Source organism: Octodon degus, unplaced genomic scaffold (assembly GCF_000260255.1).
Source record: "Octodon degus isolate 3935 unplaced genomic scaffold, OctDeg1.0 scaffold00144, whole genome shotgun sequence".
NCBI classification, from domain to species: domain Eukaryota; kingdom Metazoa; phylum Chordata; class Mammalia; order Rodentia; family Octodontidae; genus Octodon; species Octodon degus.
Genome location: NW_004524720.1, coordinates 6,334,896 through 6,355,593, shown reverse-complemented (window position 1 = coordinate 6,355,593; position 20,698 = coordinate 6,334,896). Strand labels below are relative to the sequence as shown.

General features: G+C 35.2%; 1 protein-coding gene across 1 annotated transcript in view; it reads left to right on the top strand.

Annotated features, from left to right (window-relative positions):
- Positions 1-20,698, top strand: part of Kifap3 (kinesin associated protein 3) — a 190,547-nt gene that overhangs the window by 76,407 nt on the left and 93,442 nt on the right. The window contains exons 6-7 of the mRNA XM_023701945.1: positions 5,334-5,512; positions 13,210-13,372. Coding sequence (XP_023557713.1) covers positions 5,334-5,512; positions 13,210-13,372 — 342 coding nt within the window. The remainder of the gene's footprint in view (positions 1-5,333; positions 5,513-13,209; positions 13,373-20,698) is intronic.

The following is a 20,698-nucleotide window of genomic DNA, read 5'->3' as shown; positions in this document are numbered from 1 at the left end:
GTTCATTAATATCTACTCTCATGTTTATAATTTCCTTCCTTATATGAGCTTTTGGTTTGGCCTGCTTTACTAGAAGTTTAATGCTCAATAGTAAATGGTTTATTTGAGCTTGTTCTATTTTCCTGATGTGGGTGTTCACTGCTCTGTAGGACTGCTTTCACTGTGTCTGGTAAGCTCCAGTATATTGTATTGTCATTATCATTTAATTGTAGAAACTAATTTCTTTAATTTCATCTGTGGCCCTTTGGTTATTCAGGAGGGTGTTATTTAATTTTCATGTATTTATGAAGTTTTTGTGGTTTTCTTGCCATTGATTTCTAATTTCTTCGCACTGTGGTCTGATAATATGCATGGGGTAACTTCAGTTCCTCTGCATTTACTTCAGCATATTCAGTGAGCTAGTATGTGGTCTATTTTGGAGAATGTCCCATATGCATCTAAAAAGATTGTGTATTCTGATGTCATGGAGTGAAACATTGTAGAGATCTACCAAGTCTATTTCTTTAAAAGTTTGATTCAGTTCTCATATCTTATGGTTAATTTTTTTTTTTTTTGTCTAGTTGAACTGTCTTTTTGTGACCGTGGGGTATCGAGATCCTCCAATAGAATTGTATTCATGCTTATTTGATTTTTCAGGTCTATTGATACTTGTTTTACAGGTATACTGGTATGTGTTACATATATGTTTATGTGTATTATCTCTTCCTCTTAGACTGTTCCCTTTACAAGGATGTAGTGACTTTCTTTGTCTCACTCAGTCTTGATTTGAAATTCACTTTATCTGTGAATAAAATATTGTCCTCAGCTTTTTTATCAGTTTTTGTTGCATATAGAGTATTGTTTTACAACCTTTGACTCTTAGTCTGTGAATTGCCTTTTGAGTTAAATGCTAAATAATGAAGTAGCATAAGCTATCAAATTCTAGTGATGGCATAGCTAGAAAGCTGTTTCAATACTTAAGAAACTACAAAGCAGCTTTCAGTTGCAATCATACCACTTTATGTTCCCATCATCACTGAATGAGAGTTCCAGTCATTTTATACTAAGTGATCTATGTGACATTTGTATTAATTTTAGTTATTAATTAATAACTAAAATAATGTGTTATTCTAGTTTCAATGTGAGTTTCCTTACTCTATCAAGCATCTCCTCATGTGCTGATCTGCCTTTTCTTTTCTCTTTTTTTTTTTAAATGGAGGAAACGTTTATTTAGCTCACAGTTTATAGAGACTTTAATCCATTATTAGCTGTCTCCAAGGCAGAACTGCATAGCAGAGGGGCAGCTATTTCTGTTCATGGGTTGAAAATAGCAAAAGGAAGAGAGAGAAAGAGAGAGAGAGAGAGAGAGAGAGAGAGAGAGAGAGAGACAGAGAGAGAGAGACAGAGAGAGACAGACAGACAGCGCACGCGCGCGCACCCTAGCAAGTGTGAGCAAGCAAGCTGCCATGTGTTTGTCTTTGTTAAAGAGTCTTTTTATATCTTGGCTTCTTTTTCAAAACTTGGATCATTTTATATTTTGCATACAAGCCTCTACTAAATACATGAATTGCAAAGATTTTCTCTTGTGACTTATCATTTACATTCGTAATATCTTTTGAAGAGCAAAACTTTTAATTTTATGAAGTATAACTTGTGTTTCATGGATCATGGTTTTAGTATTGAATCTAGGAAATCCTTTCCTAACTGACAGTGACAGTGATTTAGGCCTGTTTTGTTTTAGTTTTATAGCTTAAGGCTTTTCCGTTAAGTCTACAACGTATTTTGAGTTATGTTTTTCTTTTCTAAAAATATTTATTTATTTATTTATTTATTTGGTACATCATCTTGCTGCACAGCTTGGATTTGTAGTGATCCTTCTGTCTCAGCCTCTCCAAGGCTGGGATTACAGGCATGAATCACCATGCCCAGTTTCAGTGGCTGGATTGCTGGCACGGCGCCAGTGCCAGGGATTGAACCTGGGTCCTTGCTCTTGCCAGGCAGGTGCTTTGACTGTTGAACAATTTCCCAAGCCCAAGTTATTTTTTTCTTCATATTGTGCAAGTATCGATAAATATCCTTTTTTTTGGTATATGAATATCTAACTATTCGAGTACTATTTTTGTAGAGCTATTCATCTACTGAATTGGTCTCTTTCATTACAAAAATTATCCACGTACATACTAGATAAACAGTCTATTTTCTGTCCATCACTTTTGTGTAGTTTGTTGCTGTTAGCAGTTTTTGTTTGTTTTTTATGTGTTTGTTACAGGGTCTACAAGGGCTCACTATGTAGCTTGGACTCATAGTGATTCTCCTGTTTTCAGCCTCCCAAATGCTGAGATTACAGGCATGTACCACCACACCTGGTCTCAGCACCTGTTTCCTTTTTTTTTTTTTTTTTTTTTCAGTACCAGGGATTGAACGCAGGACTTTGCACCTCCAAAGCAGGCACTTATACTACTGAACTAACTCCCCGGCCCGTCTCCATCTGTTTCCTTTTTCATTTGGTTTTAAAAACTTTAAAATTTCCAAGACCTTCCACTTACTAGAAGGAAGTTATTTTGATACTGTATAATTTGGAATTTTCTAGAGATCTTTGTTATTCATGTTTAATTTAATTCTATTATCATTAGAGAAAATGTATATTAACCACTTTCCTGTTGCTGGTATAAAATACCAGACATACACACAGTAAAAGAGGAGAGCTTATTTTAGCTCATGGTTTTAGAGGATTCAATCCATGATTGGCTGGCTCCAAAGCAAGAACAGCATAGTAGAAGGACATGTTGGAGGAAAGTGGAAGGACATGGGGGGGTGGGGGAGAGGCAGGAAAGAGAAGAGAGAAGGGATACAGAAATATACCCTTCCATCTCTTGCCCGCAATGACTTACCTTTTAAAACTATGCTTTACCTCTGAATAGAACATTCAGCTCTTATTAATAAATTAATCCATTCCCATGATCCAATTGCCTTCCTTTCTGAAGTCTAACCATGTTACTATCACTATTATCTTGCTCACATTATTTTTTATAAGAAGTTTGTTAGCATCTCTTTCTTTGAATATAGGTTTTTCTCCGATAGCTTTTAAGATTGTCGTTTGCTTTAAATAGCTTCATTATGATCTGCTTTTGTGTAGTTTTCCTCATTTTTATCTTGCAATTCAGTGAGCCTATCAGAACTCTTATACTTTTCATTAAATTTGGAAGTTTTTGTTACATTTTCACTTAATATAATTGTACATATATATTGGGATGCTTGAAGTTGTTCCACATTTCTTTCAGACCTGACATTTTTGTTATCATTTTTCTTGTGTGATTATTTTTGTATGATTTATGATTATTCAATCTTTCTTCCACATTTCTTTCAGACCTGACATTTTTGTTATCATTTTTCTTGTGTGATTATTTTTGTATGATTTATGATTATTCAATCTTTCTTCCATCATCAAGCTGCTGGTAATAGCATCTAGTCTATAATTTCAGGCATTTTAGTTTCCATTGTTAGAAAGTGTGAATATTATTGTTTCCTGTTTCTTAACCTAACTTCTAGAAGATCTAGAATAGATACACAATCTTGACTGTTACTATCCTATAAAGCTGACCTCTGTCTGTTCTAGAAGAGTTTCAGGGGTTAATTTTTTTCCCTAATTATATGTTGTATTTTCCTGCTTCTTTGTATTATTGATAATTGTCTTAATTACTTTCTCATTGCTGGGACAAAATACCCAGCCACCTACATGTTAAAAAAAGAAAAGTTTATTTTGGCTTATAATTTGTAGAGGTTTTACTCCATAGTCAGCTGGTTCCAGGGCAGGACAGCTTGATGAAAAACAACTCATTGCCTGACAGCAGAAAATGGAGAGATTGAGGGGCAGGGGAGAAAGATACACCCTTTCAGGCCATACTCTAGTGACCTACATTCCCCAACCAACCTTCTCCCAAATCACATTTAGCTATAAGCTTGTCAGTGGACTAATCCACACATGAGTATCACGTCCCATGATCCAGTTAGCTCCCACATGCCTTGCCTCTCTGAGCACATGAGACAACTAGATACAAATCATAACAACAATCTTTGACTGTCACAGTATGAAATTTATATTCTTGAGTGTTTTATACTTTTTACATATATATTTGAACTTTGTTTTCAAACACTTAAATTATGTAGAAATAATTTGATCGCTGTACATCTTGAGCTAAGAATTTGTTAGTCTGGGCATAAGCAAAATCTAATCTAGAGCTAATTTTTCTCCATTATTGAAAAACTTTCTGAGAACAGTACCCCATAAATGTATGATAGAGGCATTATTTCCAGCCTTGTTGAAATCACACTTTTTCTTCTAAGTCTCTCTTGTTCTATATGTATTCATAGCCTTACATGAAGGTATTTCATAAGAATACAATAAATATTATATAAGAGTAGTAAGTGACATCAAGGCCATACAAGAACAAAAAGACTATGCACTAACAGAAACCTATTTTATTTTATTTTTTAGAAACCTTTTAAATTAACTCTGAAGCTCCCTGCCAGTCTAAGTAAAAGGGAAAATATTGTTTCTTTATTTTTTTTCTTGTTGTTGATACAGGGTCTCACTATGCAGTTTGGACTCGTAGTGTTCCTCCTGCCTCAGCCACCCCAACACTGGGGTTACAGGTGTGCACCACCATGCCAGGCCTGGAATAGTGTACTGGGGATTGAACTCCAGACCTTGCACTTGCCAGGCAGGTGCTTGGACCACCAAGCTATCTATCCAGAAAATATTGTTTCTTAATTTTCATTCTTACTAGGAATGATGACGGGATCCAAACAAATTCTGTATCGTACTAATAGAGATTGAACTTTATTTAATATAACAATAAACAGAATTTCAAATGACCTTTTATTGTAGTGACTAACAGAAAATCAGTTTAATGATGAAAGTAGATTTTTTTAATCTTCATTTGTACCTCTCAACTATGCTTTGTATTTAGGGTTATAGCTCTTTGGCACAATAGTCTTTAGTGTTATGGTATTTCTATATGCACAAAAATCATTTTCCTTGCTTCTTTTAATCACGTGCTGACTTAAATCCTTCAATTGCCATTTGATTTCTGTGAAGCACTAAGCTATAGGAGAGTTACAGTCATTGTCTTATTTTAGTTATTTGTCCTTCTTATCAAAAGATTACGTTTTATTTTATATAATATGTATGTATCATTTAATATTTAATGTTTTCTAGTTAATTACTGAACATGTTTTTCAAAATGATACATTATCTTTTTAGAACTACTTCTGTTATCCTGATAAATAAGAAGTAATTTAACTGTTGACTCAATACGTCAGTGATTTAACTGTTACCTGTTTTGTTTTTCCAGTTGCTCTTTATTTGCTTCTGAATCTGGCAGAGGATACTCGTACAGAACTGAAGATGAGGAATAAAAACATAGTTCACATGTTGGTGAAAGCTCTTGATCGGGACAATTTTGAGCTGCTTATTTTAGTTGTAACATTCTTAAAGAAACTCAGCATTTTTATGGAGAATAAAAATGATATGGTAATTTACAAAGCTCCTTCTTGAAATAGTTCATGTTATGCATTTTTTACTAGAATATATTGTAAAATATTTTACTACTACAGCAATTCTAAAAATGTTATAATAGCAATAACTCACTGAAATGGCTTCATTAAGAAATATATTCCATATTAGTTAATATTCCAGATAATTAAAAGTGTCTAGATAAAAATATTTTCTAATGTGTCATTTATAATTGATCTTGCCATCTTATATGTAATACATAGAAGTTAGTTTAATCTTAAAATTGTATTTCATGGTCATCTAACCCTCTTTTTTCTAAACTAGTTTGCTACCTTCGTTTCTGATATCAGTGTATGAAATTACAGTTTATTCCAATATTGTCACCTATCAGTCCAGTTGATAGCTGCAACCTTTTCATTCTGTTCCTTAAATATCTCTGAAAACTATCCCTTCCTTCCATTCTTAGTGCCTCCTCATTATTTCATGCACTTTGTATATAGATTTCTTCATTTCTTGTTTGAATTATTGCATTAGCCTCCTATTTGCTATTATGTTGATGTAATAATCTTTGAGAAATACAAATTGGGCATGAAATACTTCCCCTCTATAGATTAGGAATGATAGACTAATTTATGAAGATAGAGTATGAAGCCTTTTAGAGGACTGGTGTTTTATTTTTGGTGGTATAGGATATTGAACCACAGGGATCTCATGCATGCTGGTAAGTATTCTACCACTTAGTTACATCTCAGCTCCAAAGGTAAAAGAAATATTATTATCTGCTTTTTTTTACATCCTTAAAGCATCTCTGTTAGTCCAGTAGCATACCAAAAAGATCATGTAAATAACTACACTTTTTTCAGATAACATTAGTTTTTTATCACTTTACCTATTATAAGCACCACTTTAGTACATGTATTTGTTTATGCAATTTTGAGTTTACATCTGAGTATTTTCTTAAAGTAAAATCTTAACAATGCTATATGGGCTTTAACTCTATCAAAGACCATTTTGCAATTAATGGATTAACTGTATGTGACTATGTCTTATTGGTATAAGTGGTTTCACATTCAGGTATACTAGTTTCACATTAAGTACTAGTATAATATATAGTACTTAAAACTATAATCTATATTAATAGTATACTATAATACTTATACTATACTACAGTACTTAAAACTATAATCTATCTTCTTTGAATGGCTGAGGAAATGGCTTGGCAGTCTAAGCTCCTGCCTGGAAAGCGCAAGGAGCCAGGTTCGATCCGCAGTGCAACATGCTGTGGTGGCCCCGGGTTTCAGTCCCTGAAACCAGGTGGCACATGCCTATAATCCTAGCACTGGGAAGGCTGAGCCAGGAGGATCACTAAGAGCTTCAGTTGCATAGCAAGACCCTGAACCATGTAAATCAGTTAAAGTTTTTTTTTAATTAAAAAAGTGAAATGTGGGGCTGGTGAGATGGCTCAGTGGTCTAAAGCACCTACTTAAAACAAGCTTAGCAAAGCACAGGGACCGCGGTTCAATCCCCCAGCCCCACATGCCAGCCAGCCGCGCCCCCTGGTGGGCTGAGCTGGCCACACACATACACACACACACACACGCGTGCGCGCGCGCACACACACACACACACACACAAATAAAAAAAATAAAATAAAAAAAAATTTAAAAAAAAAAGTGAAATGAACTAGGAAGTAGCTTATGTTTTCATGACATATTAAAAAACTGTGAGTGATTTATCAGATTTATAAGTGCTTCAATTCTGATTATTGACTGTAGAAACTTTTATTTTACCTCAATATATTTAATATTTAATTTTCTTTTCTTTTACTCAGGACCCTGTGCTTGCCAGGCAGGTGCTTATTCTACTGAGCTATCTCCCCAGCCTTTTTAATATTTAATTTTCATCATTAATAATTAGTTATATCTTGAATTATTTTAAGGTTAAATGTACTAGGAGAGATTAACTAAAAACAATTTTTGTTTTCTTTGACCTTATATCTAAGAATATAAAATGATAGAGTGTGATCCCTAAGTAGTTATTGTGTAGCCAAGTAGTTGGTTCTCATTTGTATAAATTGAACTATATACATCTATCTATGTAGAGTAGTTGCACCATTAGTAGTTTCTCACCATTCAGACTTATTTACCATCAACACATATTTACCAAGCATAGATTCATTTTTTTATTTAAGTAATGCACTACGTGTTCCTTCTACTAAAAATACCTCAAGATTATTATTAAAATTATTTTCTGTATAAGCTTGAAAGCTATAAATCATCAAAGCATTGCATGGAAGAACTGAAGTTCTGAAAGGTTCACCTAAATTAATGAGACATATTTGAATACCTAGATTTTAACACGTTTAACAAGATTAATAATAATTTTAAAAATATCTTTTATTGTTAAAAATAACAAAATTGAGCAGGTGAGATAGCTCAGCAGACTACCTCCTTAGGTGAGTGCAGGGACCAGGGTTCAATCCCCAGCACCACATGCTGTGCTGGTCCCACCCTCTGGCATGCTGAGCCACTGAGACTGTGTGTGGTAGGTTGAGCCTGTAATCCCAGCACTGGAGAGGCTGAAAACAGGAGGATTTACTGCAAGTCTGAGCTGTACAGCAAGACCATGTACCAAATACATTATCAAAAAATTTTCAAATCAGATTAGGAGTTATAATAATTAATATCTTGTATATTATCTTCACAGTAGTTATTTAGAGTACTAATATAGGCATGATAATTTGTCAAAACAATATTAAAATTTTTTAAAATGTTGGCTTTATCACTTTTCATGAAACTTAATAAAGATACTAATTATAATTTTATTTTATGAAATTGGAGAGATTATTACATATTGAGACAATCACTAAATTTAGCTATTGAGGTTGAATTTTTCCTTTTAATCAACCATAAAGACATGACTAGTAAGCTGTATTAAATACAAGTCTAGTGTTGATTGATTAATGACACTTCACGTTCCACACTGTGTGGTAAGAGCGTAAATTAATAGCAAACTCTGTAAATGATTTTATTACTACATTTATGCTATGGCTTTTTCAGGAGAAAAATATTATCTAATATAATTAGTAACAGCTTGAAGCCTGTGGCTATTTTATTTTTTTATAAAAGGTAGGGAGATAGCTGAACTATTTGCAAGATGGTATCAGTTAATAAAAGTGTTCTTTGTACTGTAGATGTGAATTAATACTGACCTTATTTTTAGACATTCATTTAGAGCAAGTATGTCTAAGAATATACCTTCTACAATTAGTGGTTTAAATTGAATCATATCTCATATAATATTTGTATAATATATTCACCTAGTAAATTATTGTAATATAACAAAAACGTAAGTCATGAGAACATTAAGAAGAATAGGGGCTGGGGATGTGGCTCAGTGGTAAAGTTTTGCCTTGTCTGCATGGGGCCCTGGTTTAATCCCTAGCACCAATATACAAATAAAAAATAAAGAGGACTAACAAAGGATATGTGTTGCTTGTTTTGCTTATTTCTTTCTTTCCTTTTTTTTTTTTTTTTTTGGTGTGTGTGTGTGTGTGTGTGTGTTTAGTACAAGGTCTACGGGTCTACAGCGTCTTACTAGGTAGATCAGACTCATAGTGATCTTCCTGTTTTTCATCCTCCCAAAGTGCTTGGATTACAGGCACGTGCCACCACGCCCAGTGTTAAGATTTCTCAGTGTGTCCTTTGGGCAGGGCTGGCATGGCAGCCTGGGGATCAAACCCTGACCTCTGTGTTCTGCCTAAGCAGGTGCTTTAGTCCACTGAGCTATTTGGCTGGCCCTTTCTTATTTCTTGCTAATAGCTTTTAAGATTTCTTTTTTCTATATTTTAGATATAATACTTTTTATCAGTTATATGTTTTGCATGTATTTTTTATCTTTTCAGTGGCTTGTCTTTTCATTCTCCTGGTCTTAAGAGCAGAGTTTTTAATTTTTAAGTCCAGGATTAAACATTTTCCAGTGGATGTTATTTTTGGTGTCGTATTATGAAAGTTTTGTTTGTTTGTTTGTTTGTTTGTTTGTTTTTGGTGGAACTGGGGATTGAACTCAGGCCTTTGCGTTTGCCAGGGAAGCACTTGTTCCACTGAGCCATCTCATTGGTCCAAATATGAAAGTCTTTATCTGAAGGTCACAATTATGTCTTCCTATTTTTTCGCAAGATTACTAAAGGATTTTTGTTACTGTTTTAGCCTATGATTTCTCTATTTTGGGTGAAGTTTGTATATAAGATGTGGATTAATATTCTTAGTCTTGAGTATAGGTGTCCATTTCGATCCAGTTCCAACAGTATTTGTTGAATGACTTCTTTCACCATGGAATTGCTTTTGCACCTTATTGAAGTTGCTTTGTACTATTTTCGAAAATCAATTGGCTATATATATGTGATTTATTGCTAGACTATCTTCTATTAGTCTATGAGTTTTTCTTTCACCTGTGTATCTTTCTCTTGATTTCTGGAGTTGTATAGTTAGTTTTGATACCAGACTGTATAATGCCTCCATTATTCTTTTTCAAAATTAGTTTGTACCTCTCCGTTTACATTTTAGATCAACTTTTATATTTTGTATTTGACTTCTAGAGGTCTTTCAAGATTGCTTTGTACTCTTTAATGGAGAACTCTAGGGTTTGGCTACTATGTATTTGTGAAGTGTTCATAGAAGTCTGGAGGAAAAATCACATGTTGGTTTTGTTGGCTTGGCATTAAAAATTTTTTTAAAAAAAGCAAATTTCCGATCACTCCTAGATACGCAATGAAAAGAAAAAAAGGAAAGCAAGCACTAAATTGTTAATGTTATCTTCATGAGGTCAGTGAAAGAATATAATAAAGATATGAAGAAAACAGTATATTTTAGATCCCCAATGAAACAATAGTGAAGCAAGATTATTCTGAAATCTTTTTATTATGATTCAAGTACTTATGAGATGTGTTTAAAAATATGGTTTTTTGTTGTTTTTTTTTAAACTCATAGCAAAATGCACATTGTCATTAATCTTCAAAATAGTTCCCTTAGGGAGTGGGGATTTGGTCCAGTGGTAGAATGCTTGCCTAGCAAGCTGCAAGCCGTGGGTTCGGTCCTCAGTACCAAAAACAAAAAACAAACCTCCTCTAAAAAACAATTCAACCAAAAAAAATACACTAAAATCAAAAAGACCAACACCAAACAAGGCAGCTGCACAAAATAGTTCCCTTAGTTTGACCATATTTAGCCCATCCTTCTTACAACTTTCTGAAGTTGAAGTCCTTTTCTGTCCTTACTGAAATAATATCAAAAATCCAGTGAATGCTGCTGCTGAGTACCATCCAATGGAAAAGCAGACTCTGCATTACGGTGCATCTTCATCTACCTTATTCACCAGATCTGGCACCATGACATTTCTGATTCTTCTCCATGAAGAGAAACATTTTGAATCAGTTCAACATATCAAGACAATCTTTAAACCACAATTTAAAGACACAGAAGTCTTCCAGAACTGCTTAGTAAAGTAGCAAGAATGATGAAATAAGTGCATTTGAAATGAGAGGGAGTATTTTGAAAACAACTAATGACAGTGTCTTTGGCTGGGGAGATAGCTCAGTGGCTTAAGCTCTTGTCTAGCAAAGATAAGGCCATGAGTTTGATCCCTGGTATCAAAAAAATAAATATGACAGTGTCTTTTACTGTAATGCATTTAAATTTAAACATTCACTAAAGATTTAGATCACTAAATTCATAAATAGAATTTCTCTCCCTTTATTTAGCATTTAGTTATCACTAAAAGACATGAAAGGATGTTTTGTTTTATTGTTTTGTTTTGTTTTAGAGCTACAGACCCTTCAACCTAGTCCTCTTTATTTTTTATTTTGAGACAGCATCTTGCTAAGTTGCTCAGGGTAAGCTCAGACTTGTGATCTTTCTACCTCAGTGTCCTAGAGTATTGGGATTATAGGTATAGGTCACCGTACACAGCTAACATGAGATATTTTTATTGCTATGTTCTTTGGATTGCTATCTTCAAAAATTTTAATGTAGGGCTTCCATTACAAAATTTGTGATTAGTAGTGCCCTCTGTAACTTCTCATTAGAGCATAAAAGTCTCTTGTTGCAATTTTATATCTCAAAAGCAGAGGATAGAGGCCAACAAACATTTCTTTAATGTCCAATAGTCAGTATTTTAGATTTTCTAGGTCACATAACCTCTATCACAGTTACTCAGCTCTGCTGTAATAGCATGAAAGCAGCTAAAGACCATTTATAAACTAATGGCCATGGCTCTGTTCTGGTAAAACTTCATGAAAAATTTAATTTCATACAATTTTCATGTGTGATGATACATCATTGTTCCTTGTGTTTTCTTTTTATTTTGGAGTGCATGTGTGTCTTTGAGGCAGGGTCTCACCATGCAGTTCAGGCTGACCTTGAGCTCACTTTGTAGCTCAGGCTGGTGCTGAACTCTAAATAATGCTCCTGCCTTAGACTCTCGAAGTGCTGGGATTACAGTCTTGCAACACCACACTTGCTCGTCCTTGTTATTTTAACTATACCAGGCTAGGGATATAGACCAGTGGTAGTTACTCACTAGGCAGCTTCCCTAGCTGCTACACACAAGACCCTGGATTTGATCACTACTGTTCCCTCCCTGACCAAAAAAGTGAAAGCCAAAAACCATTCTTAGCTCATGGGATGTATGGAAACAACAGGCCAAATTAGGTCTACAAGCCATATCCTGCTCATCTCTGTTTGAAAGTGTTAACATTTACCTGTTTCCCAGTTTTTCTCCTGAGCATTGTATGATTTCCAGTTAGCCACTGACTGTCACCTCACATTACACATGACAAAAGCGTAAATGATTTTTCCTTAATTGGAACATATGTTAGTTGATTGCACAAAAAAAAAGAGGCCTGATACCTGTAGTCGTAATTAGGCCTTTTTCCACGGTTGGCCATTAGCTGTTAACTGAGATTCCAGGAGTGTTCCATGCTTAGGAACATATTATCCCGTGGACTTAAGAATCACTAAGGACACTCTGCTACCTGTAGGATGATACGAAACTCAGCAGAGCACTAAACCTTCAGTGATCCGGCGCAGGTCTGTCTTTAAGCTACTTCAAATCTTCAGCAACTACTTTACACTGTGGTCATACCAAAGTAACAGGACTTTAATTCCTGATGGCCCATCTACTGCCTGCTTTTTCAAACCTGAATTACCTCTGCCTGTCTTAACCAAAGAACAGTTTCTTCCTGTTCAAGACACTTCCTAATTTGAAGTGGACTTTTCTTCTAGATAGAATAGCTTCTTCCTTGTTGCTTCCAGAATACTTTGTGTAGTGAATTTTTATCATATTCCTATTGTTTGATTTGTCCACTTTTTAGACTGAGGAGTCCTTGAGACCAGTTTGAGATGTTATTTCATCAGGGCCTGGTACATTGTAGGTAGTGTTCAATAATGCAACGTTTTTGAGAGTTAAATGTAATTTGTCTTGCACTTGATGTACTATAACCAAATAAGGGAAGGAAGAGATGATATGGAAATAGGTTGTTGCAAACATTTTCTTTTCAAAAGTTTGATTTCAGTAAACTGTATAGATTGAAATGGTATGAACTGGGAGTATAAGATTACCACACAGTTATCTTTAAAATAAACATAATTGTAAAAAAAATTATTTCTAATCTTTTTCTGTTATTTTACAATAAAACCTCACTACATCTTTTTGTGTAGGTGGAAATGGATATTGTTGAAAAACTAGTAAAACTGATACCATGTGAGCATGAAGATTTACTAAATATCACTCTGCGGCTTTTGCTTAACCTGTCCTTTGACACAGGACTGAGGAATAAGATGGTGCAAGTTGGACTTCTTCCAAAACTCACTGCACTCCTAGGTATGCTTTTTAAAAGTTAATGACTATTTTTTGAACTGTGCAACAACACTACCAAATTGAGTGCTATGTTAAAATGCTGTCTGAACAATAAGGTTTTTTTTTCCATAATTTTATTGAGAAAAAAATAGCAATGAGACAGTTTCAAACCAAATTGGTAGGACAGTTTCAATAGTTAACACATTGCATACATTCTTCCTAGTGGTTAATTACTGTACAAGATGCGGACTTGATATCCTATTTACAAACACCATTAGAACAAATCCCTCTATTCATTAAGAGAATGTAACTAAATATCTATCCTAACCACTTTGCATACACAGATATAAAATGGACATTTATTTATATCCCCTTTTTTTTGTTAAGTTCCATCATTTAAATATGATAGGTGTGTAAACTCAGCAAAATATTCTAAAAGAGTCCAGTAGTCCATAATAGTATTGGGTCGTCCGCTTCACTGGCAGTGTCAGAAATTGTTGACCTGAGTCCCCCACAGCTCAACCTAACACCTTGGTTTTACTTCTCATACTTCGTTTTTATACTTTTCTGCTGGATGGTTAAGACCAAGGTAAAGCAGGATGAACAATAAGTTTTATATGTGTTCCTTGATTGGAAATTGAACTAAAAAGCAAGCAAAATAAATGAAAAATGACTTGTATCAGAATTCCTGAGACATTGTAGAATGAAATGGAGTGGGACTGTTTAAACTGTTGTCCTCATTAGCCTATACTGAGTCACCAAGTATGAGTACTACCAGAGACCAGAGGAAATAGATTTTCTCTTTGGCATTTCTTGAAAAGAAAATAACATTAAAATCTTTACATTTTGCCATGTCTTAGAAATACTATTTACAAACACACATTATTGTGGGAACTTTTCATCATGAAATAAAAAGAGGGACTGTATTTTTGTGTCCCATGAGTTAAAAAATGCTGTATTGGATAAGTCACGCATTTTGAATATTTAAATAACATGAAAGTTGTTTTGTTTTGTCTCTAAAAAGATATCCAGAGCAAGGATGAGTTCAGGACCTAATTCTTCTGTGCTTTTAACTTAATAATTAGCTTTCTTAACAGCATTGAACAGCTCTAATAGTCAGTCCAAAGTCAACTTTCATTGGATTCTGCTAGCCCCTAGCTTTGTACCTGGGCTGTACAGAATCACAGAAGTGATTTCCTGCACAAGCTTTTTTTATGCCTGAGTACCTATTTCCCTGCTTTTTCTCTCTAGCCACAATGCCATTGCCCTTTCTTAACCAGAAAAAAAATTGAGTTTTTTAAATAGTGTTCCTTTGTTTCAGTATTGCAGTTCTATTTTTTAGCTTTTTCCATATAGTCAAATATTACACCAGAAAGATAGGCATTTTAGAAGATATTCTAATGAAAAGTACTTTTAAAAATTGCTTTTGGGGAATCAAGATATAGAGACATTGAAGGAAGAATGGAAAACTTTAGGAGTAAAATGGCTATGTTGAATTAATACATGTGATAGTTTATCATAAATATGATACATAATTACATGTCAAATATTAGATCATACTTATGGTCTGTATGGGTGATTAAGTTATGCCATTGTCCTGGAGAAGTTGAGTAGGGTGATATTTACAAAAGAAGAAAAGATGTAGAAAATATTTCAGTTAAAAAGGTTAACATTAGGCCTATAGAAATATAGGCCAGTATGACCAACAACAGATTGCCATTTCACCCTTCACATACACTATGACTAAGAAAGAGTGAGAAATAGGCTTGTAAAAAGGAGTTTATGCACTTACATGAAGTTAAAAGATTAAATAGTTTATTGATATAGCTGATGGTGGGAATCATATCAAGTTTTTAAAGCAGGGTAGGTTATAATCAGAATTCTATACAGCTATTAATCTGAGATTATTCTGTGGGAGATAATAAAACTAGAATCTAAAGATGACCAAGTAGCCTACCGTAGTAGGCAAGACAAGCAAAGAAACCCTCAGGGCAGAGATACTATGCCAAGAATGATGTAAAGGAGGACAGAAAGCACATATCAGAGATAGAATGAATATGATGCAGTGTTTGTGTTATATGTAATGACAGAAAAAAAATAAAGCCATAAAGCCTGTGGGTATGACAGCACATGCCTGCAAATGACAGCACTCATGGAGTCTGAGACAGGAAGAGCAGAAGTTCAAACCCAGCCTCGGCAACTGACTGAGCCTCTCTCCAGATAAAACATTAAAAGGTTGAGATGTATAATTCAGTGAGAAGCCCCATGGTTCAGTCCCCAGTACTGAAGAAAGGAAAAAATGTAGTGATAAAAATCATGACTTAGAATTCTAGTGCCAGGAATAGAAAGAGATAAATATGAAGGAGGTAGTTTGAAAGAGTGAAGAATTTAACTGAGACATGTTGGATATATTTGTGGCAAAGATGTTCACTGGACAGGTAGACACATGAGTCTAGAGCACAGGAGAAGGAAGGGTTAAGAATTTAAAAACTGTCTAATAGGTGAATAGATGTTAAAAGACAAAAACCACTAATTATAAAAGACTAACAAGCAGGGTGTGATGGTGCACACCTGTAGTCCCAGCTGCTGAGACAGAGGATCACCAACTCAAGGTCAGCTTCAGCAACTTAGTGAGATCCTGTCTCAAAATAAAACACAATGGCTGGGCATATTGCTTGGGTTCGATGCTCAGTACCACAAGGGAAAAGAAAGATGTAACAGTGAGAAAAATGCAGTATGTTTACAAACAAGTACGCAGCAAGTCAAGGCTATTACTGAAAAGTGATGATAGTCTCAAATTCTTCATTGCAATAAAGAAATGAATAAGTACAGAGAGCACTGAAAACCTATTTATTTTGAATTATTGTTTGACAGACTTGCTTCATCATTCTCTTATATGCAGTATTATGGATTCCTAGAGCATCAGGAATAATCACACTACACTAGAGTGTTAGAAGTCAGAATGTCCTAAGTCTATACTACATAACTAGAAATAGATGATCTTAGAAGTATTCCTCTCTGTTCTTAGGAGATCTGTAAAAACTAAGAGCAGACTTGTTCTCAGACTTTAATGTTTAGTTCTGACTTAGTTCTGGTCTTATCTTCCTATGGTGAATAAAATAAGTGGCCAAATAACACTTGTACAATAACAACTATTGGGTAGAATGTTCTTGTTTATTGCCAAAACTGTGCTGATAAAGTGCTATACTTTTGTACTGCATTTCTTCTTCCATTTAGATCTGTAAATAGGTGCTTTATGCATCTAGGTGTTTTGCTAGTGGATGCATGTTATTGACAGTTATTTCCTTTTATTCAGCTGACTGCCCTTCTTTGTCTCTGTCTTTTTATTAAAGAATTTGACTTATTTACATTCAAGATAATTACTGAAAAATAAGATCTTAATACAGATGTTATGTAACTTATTTTCCTGGATTTATGGTTTCTTGGGGTTGTCATTTCTTTCTCTCTCTTATAGTCATTTCAAGAATTTAAGTGATTTTTCTCTAGTAATGTGTTTTGATTTCTTTATTATGTTTGGTATGTCTTAAATGTTTTTGCTTTCTATATGTTTTTGCTTTCTAGTTACCATAAGGCATTATAAAAATTGTGTTTAGATTATAACAAACTATTTTTAAAAACTAGAAACTTAAAATTGATAAAAAAGATAGCCCCCCAAAAACAAAGAAAACTTACCCATTCCTCCCTACAGGTTAATTTTTAATGTCCTATTTTGCTTTTTTTCTATGTCCTATTACTGAACATATTAACACAGTTACTGTTTTTACTCTTCATACTAAAGATATGAATGGTATATGTACACTTTATAATATTACTGTATATAGAATTTGTGTTATTATTTTTTTTAATTTTAGAACAGGGTCTCACAACACAGATCAGGTTCATAGTGATCCTCCTGTTTTCACCTCCTAAGGACTAGGTTTATAGACATGCACCATCACGCTGTCTCAGTCTCCATCTCAACACACCCCAGAGATGGGAGTTGGCACAGTGGGCCGGCATAGCAGGCCAGGGATCGAAACCCCGGTCCCTGCGCCTGCCTACACAGGTGCTTTAGTCCATTGAGATATATCTGGCTGGCCCCTGTGTTGTTATTCTTAATTATGAATTCCGTGCCTTCTGGGAGTCTCTTCTAAATTACTTGTATATCTTTCAGTTTAAAGAATTCTTTTATGGTTTCTAATAAGACAGAACTGATGGGGATACATTCTTACAGGTATTTTTTTGCTAGGGAATGGATCAATATCTCTTTATTCCTTTGGGGGGATTGGAGAACTACTGTGGTCACTAGCCAAGCAGCACTTCATCAGTAAGCTACGTCCCCAACCTTCTATTATGTTTCTAAAGGGCAGATTCCTTGTTTGTGGAGGTTTTTGTTTTGTTTTGTTTTTATTTTTGTTTTGAGTTTTGTGATTTGCTTTTTTCTGTCCTTTAGTACTGTGAAAATGCTGTGCCATTCTCTCAAGACCTGACACTTTCTTTTTGATCTAGTTTGCTATGGATACCCTCTACCACATCTTTTATCTCATTTACCGTATTTTTCAGCTCAAGGATTTCTGTTTGCTTTTTAAACTACATAAGTTTCTCTAAGTTTCTTTGTTAAAGGACTGAATTGTTTCTCTGTATTTTTATCTCCTTGTGTTTTCTAAAATATTTTAAATTCTGTGTTTGAGAGCTCACATATATATACTGATTGCTCTGCTTACTGGCATTTTTTTTTTTTTTTTTGGTCCTTTTGGGGAGTTCAGGGTTCTGTGAGAGTTGTGATTTCTGTTGGCACCTTTGATACGTGAATATTCAAGGGTTAGGTATCCAGTTTAGGTCATCTGCCTTTTGTCTGTGTGCTTATCATTCTAGTAATTCTTAAGCACACTGCTTTTCCCTGGGTCTGTGGTCACTGGTACTATTTGTCCCCTAGATGGCACCCTAAGTCCAAATTTACCATAGCTAATCTTGTGTGTTGTCACTGTTTCTGCTGTAGGGGAACCTCTAAAGTTGGTGTATTGTTCAGGGTGAGCTGGGGGAGAACCTAAAAGAGTTAGTTCATCCCTGCAAGTTTCTGCCTGTGACTGAGTCCAGTCCAAATATTTTACTCATAATCACTGGCCTGAGTGACTTAGAGCGGCAGTATTCTGTGTGGCACTGGGACTGTCCATCCCTAAATTCCTAAGCCACAACTTGGCGGTGCCTCTCTCCCTCTTCTTCCCTCTAGTGGTCGATGATTCTCTGTGCTGTGCTGCATGGGCATAGGGGAGCAAAGTAAGCAGTCTTGTGCACAAACATTACAAGGCTAGATTATACCCAGTGACCACACAGCCTGCCAAGAGCAGTGCAGCACAGGGTCAAGATCAAGGCTATGCTGCTGTGGCCTGTCTGCTACAATGGTGTACTTATGGCCTGAGACCACTGTAGGCAGCCACAAGTGATGATAGCTGGAACACAGTTCTGTTCTACTTGTACTTTGTGTCTCTACTTGGCTGCAGGAAAAGTTCAGAGGCTCTGTCTACAGACCCTGGTCAAGAAGGACCTTGTGATCCACTGGTGAATGTCACTCACTTAGCACTGAACTCCAAAGCAAAGTCCTGCACTTGCTTCTTTATCTTGCTGCCCAACAAAGAGAGTCTTTATCCACATTGTGCTAAACAAGACAGGATGAACAGTCTCTTGGCCCCAGGCTAGCACTGCTCACATGACTGTCTTTAAATGATGTGATGCTTATAGTTGGGGGATTTGTCATGTGGGTACCTCCTTCCTTTTTTCTTTCATCAGTGCTTCTTATCATTTTTCTATAACCAGATATTGTGATCTCTTACCTGGGTTTTTTTACCTCTTGTGAAGGTAATTTCATGCATAAGTAGTTGTTCAAATGGCTAGTTCTCTGTGGAGACTGTCACTGGACAGCTTTACACTGCTGCCATCTTGTTCTGCTTGCCCAGTGTTTTATAATGACACTAATTCCTTCATGATACACAATATCTACTTCCCAAGGTTGTGCTGCCAGATACCATCCACCAAGCGTTAGGTTTCAACATCTGAATTTTGGGGAAACAAAAACATACTATAGTAGAAAGTCTTTTAAATATCACATCTTTAGAAGGCTAGCCAGATAGCTCAGCGGACTAAAACTCCTTCTTAGGCAGACGCAGGGACCTGGATTTGATCCCCAGCGTTCTGTGCCAGCCCTGCCCCCACAGTTGAGACTGGGTGGGGTGGCGCGCAGCTATAATCCCAGCACTTGGGAGGCTGAAAACAGGAGTATCACTATGAGTCTGATCTATGTAGTGAAACCCTGTAGACCCTGTACTAATTACATAAAAGAAAAAAGTCACATCTTTATTTTCTGAAATATTTTCTTGAATTTAATCTCCTAAACATAATTTAAATTTTTATTAAGAAAGAGTATAGTGGAATGAGTAAAAGCATGGACTTTGGAGCCAATGTGACTGTTGATGCGCCTTATGTTATAGCTGTTGTTTTTATTATCGTTTATATAAGTTTGCAATTCTGAAGATAATTGGACAAAGCTTTAAATACTATTTCTGTACCCAAGGAGTTTCTCTTGCTGAAGGGTCCCAGAGCACTATATAGTTATAATTTCTGTATAATTCTCTTGTTTCCCTACCCCTGCCCCTGTCCTTGGCTGTCACTTCTCATTTCTTTTATGCTAACACCACTGACATAGCGGAAATTTTCTTCTCCTGTAATGATACATTTCTCATCTCCTGTGGTCTTAGAAACTAACAACTGAATTTATTTAAATTGCATATATTTTTTAAATGAATTCAAAATGATTACCCTAAGGGATCCCCTCCTAGAAATGTTCTTCAGTTTTCTTCATGAAAATTATAACAGTTCATGTGACTGTGAAGAAACCTGTTTTGCTTGTCACTCTGTGTTTAAACAAACTGTATGTAGTATATAACTGATTTTCTAGCATTACAATTTTTAATTTTATATGTTACATGTTTAGAAAGTTAAATCATCAATTTCTAACACAATAAGCTAAACTTCTCAATTTAGGTTTCAGTGACGTATTTAATGTCTCTGATGCTTGGCTGCTAAACTAGTACAAAAAATGGGATAAAGGGCCAGGGAGATAGTTCAGTGATTTAAGCTCCTGCGAGGCAAATACAATGTCCTGCATTTGATCCCCAGTACCAAAAAAAAAAAAAAAATTTAAATCAATTTTAAAAATGGGATAAAGAAGTACTATAGAGGATATGTATTTTAAACATTTAGGAAAAAAATAAAATAAAATGGGGCCAGGGAGACGGCTTAGTGGAATAAGCGCTTCCCTGGCAAGCACAAGGACCTGAGTTTAATCCCTGGTTC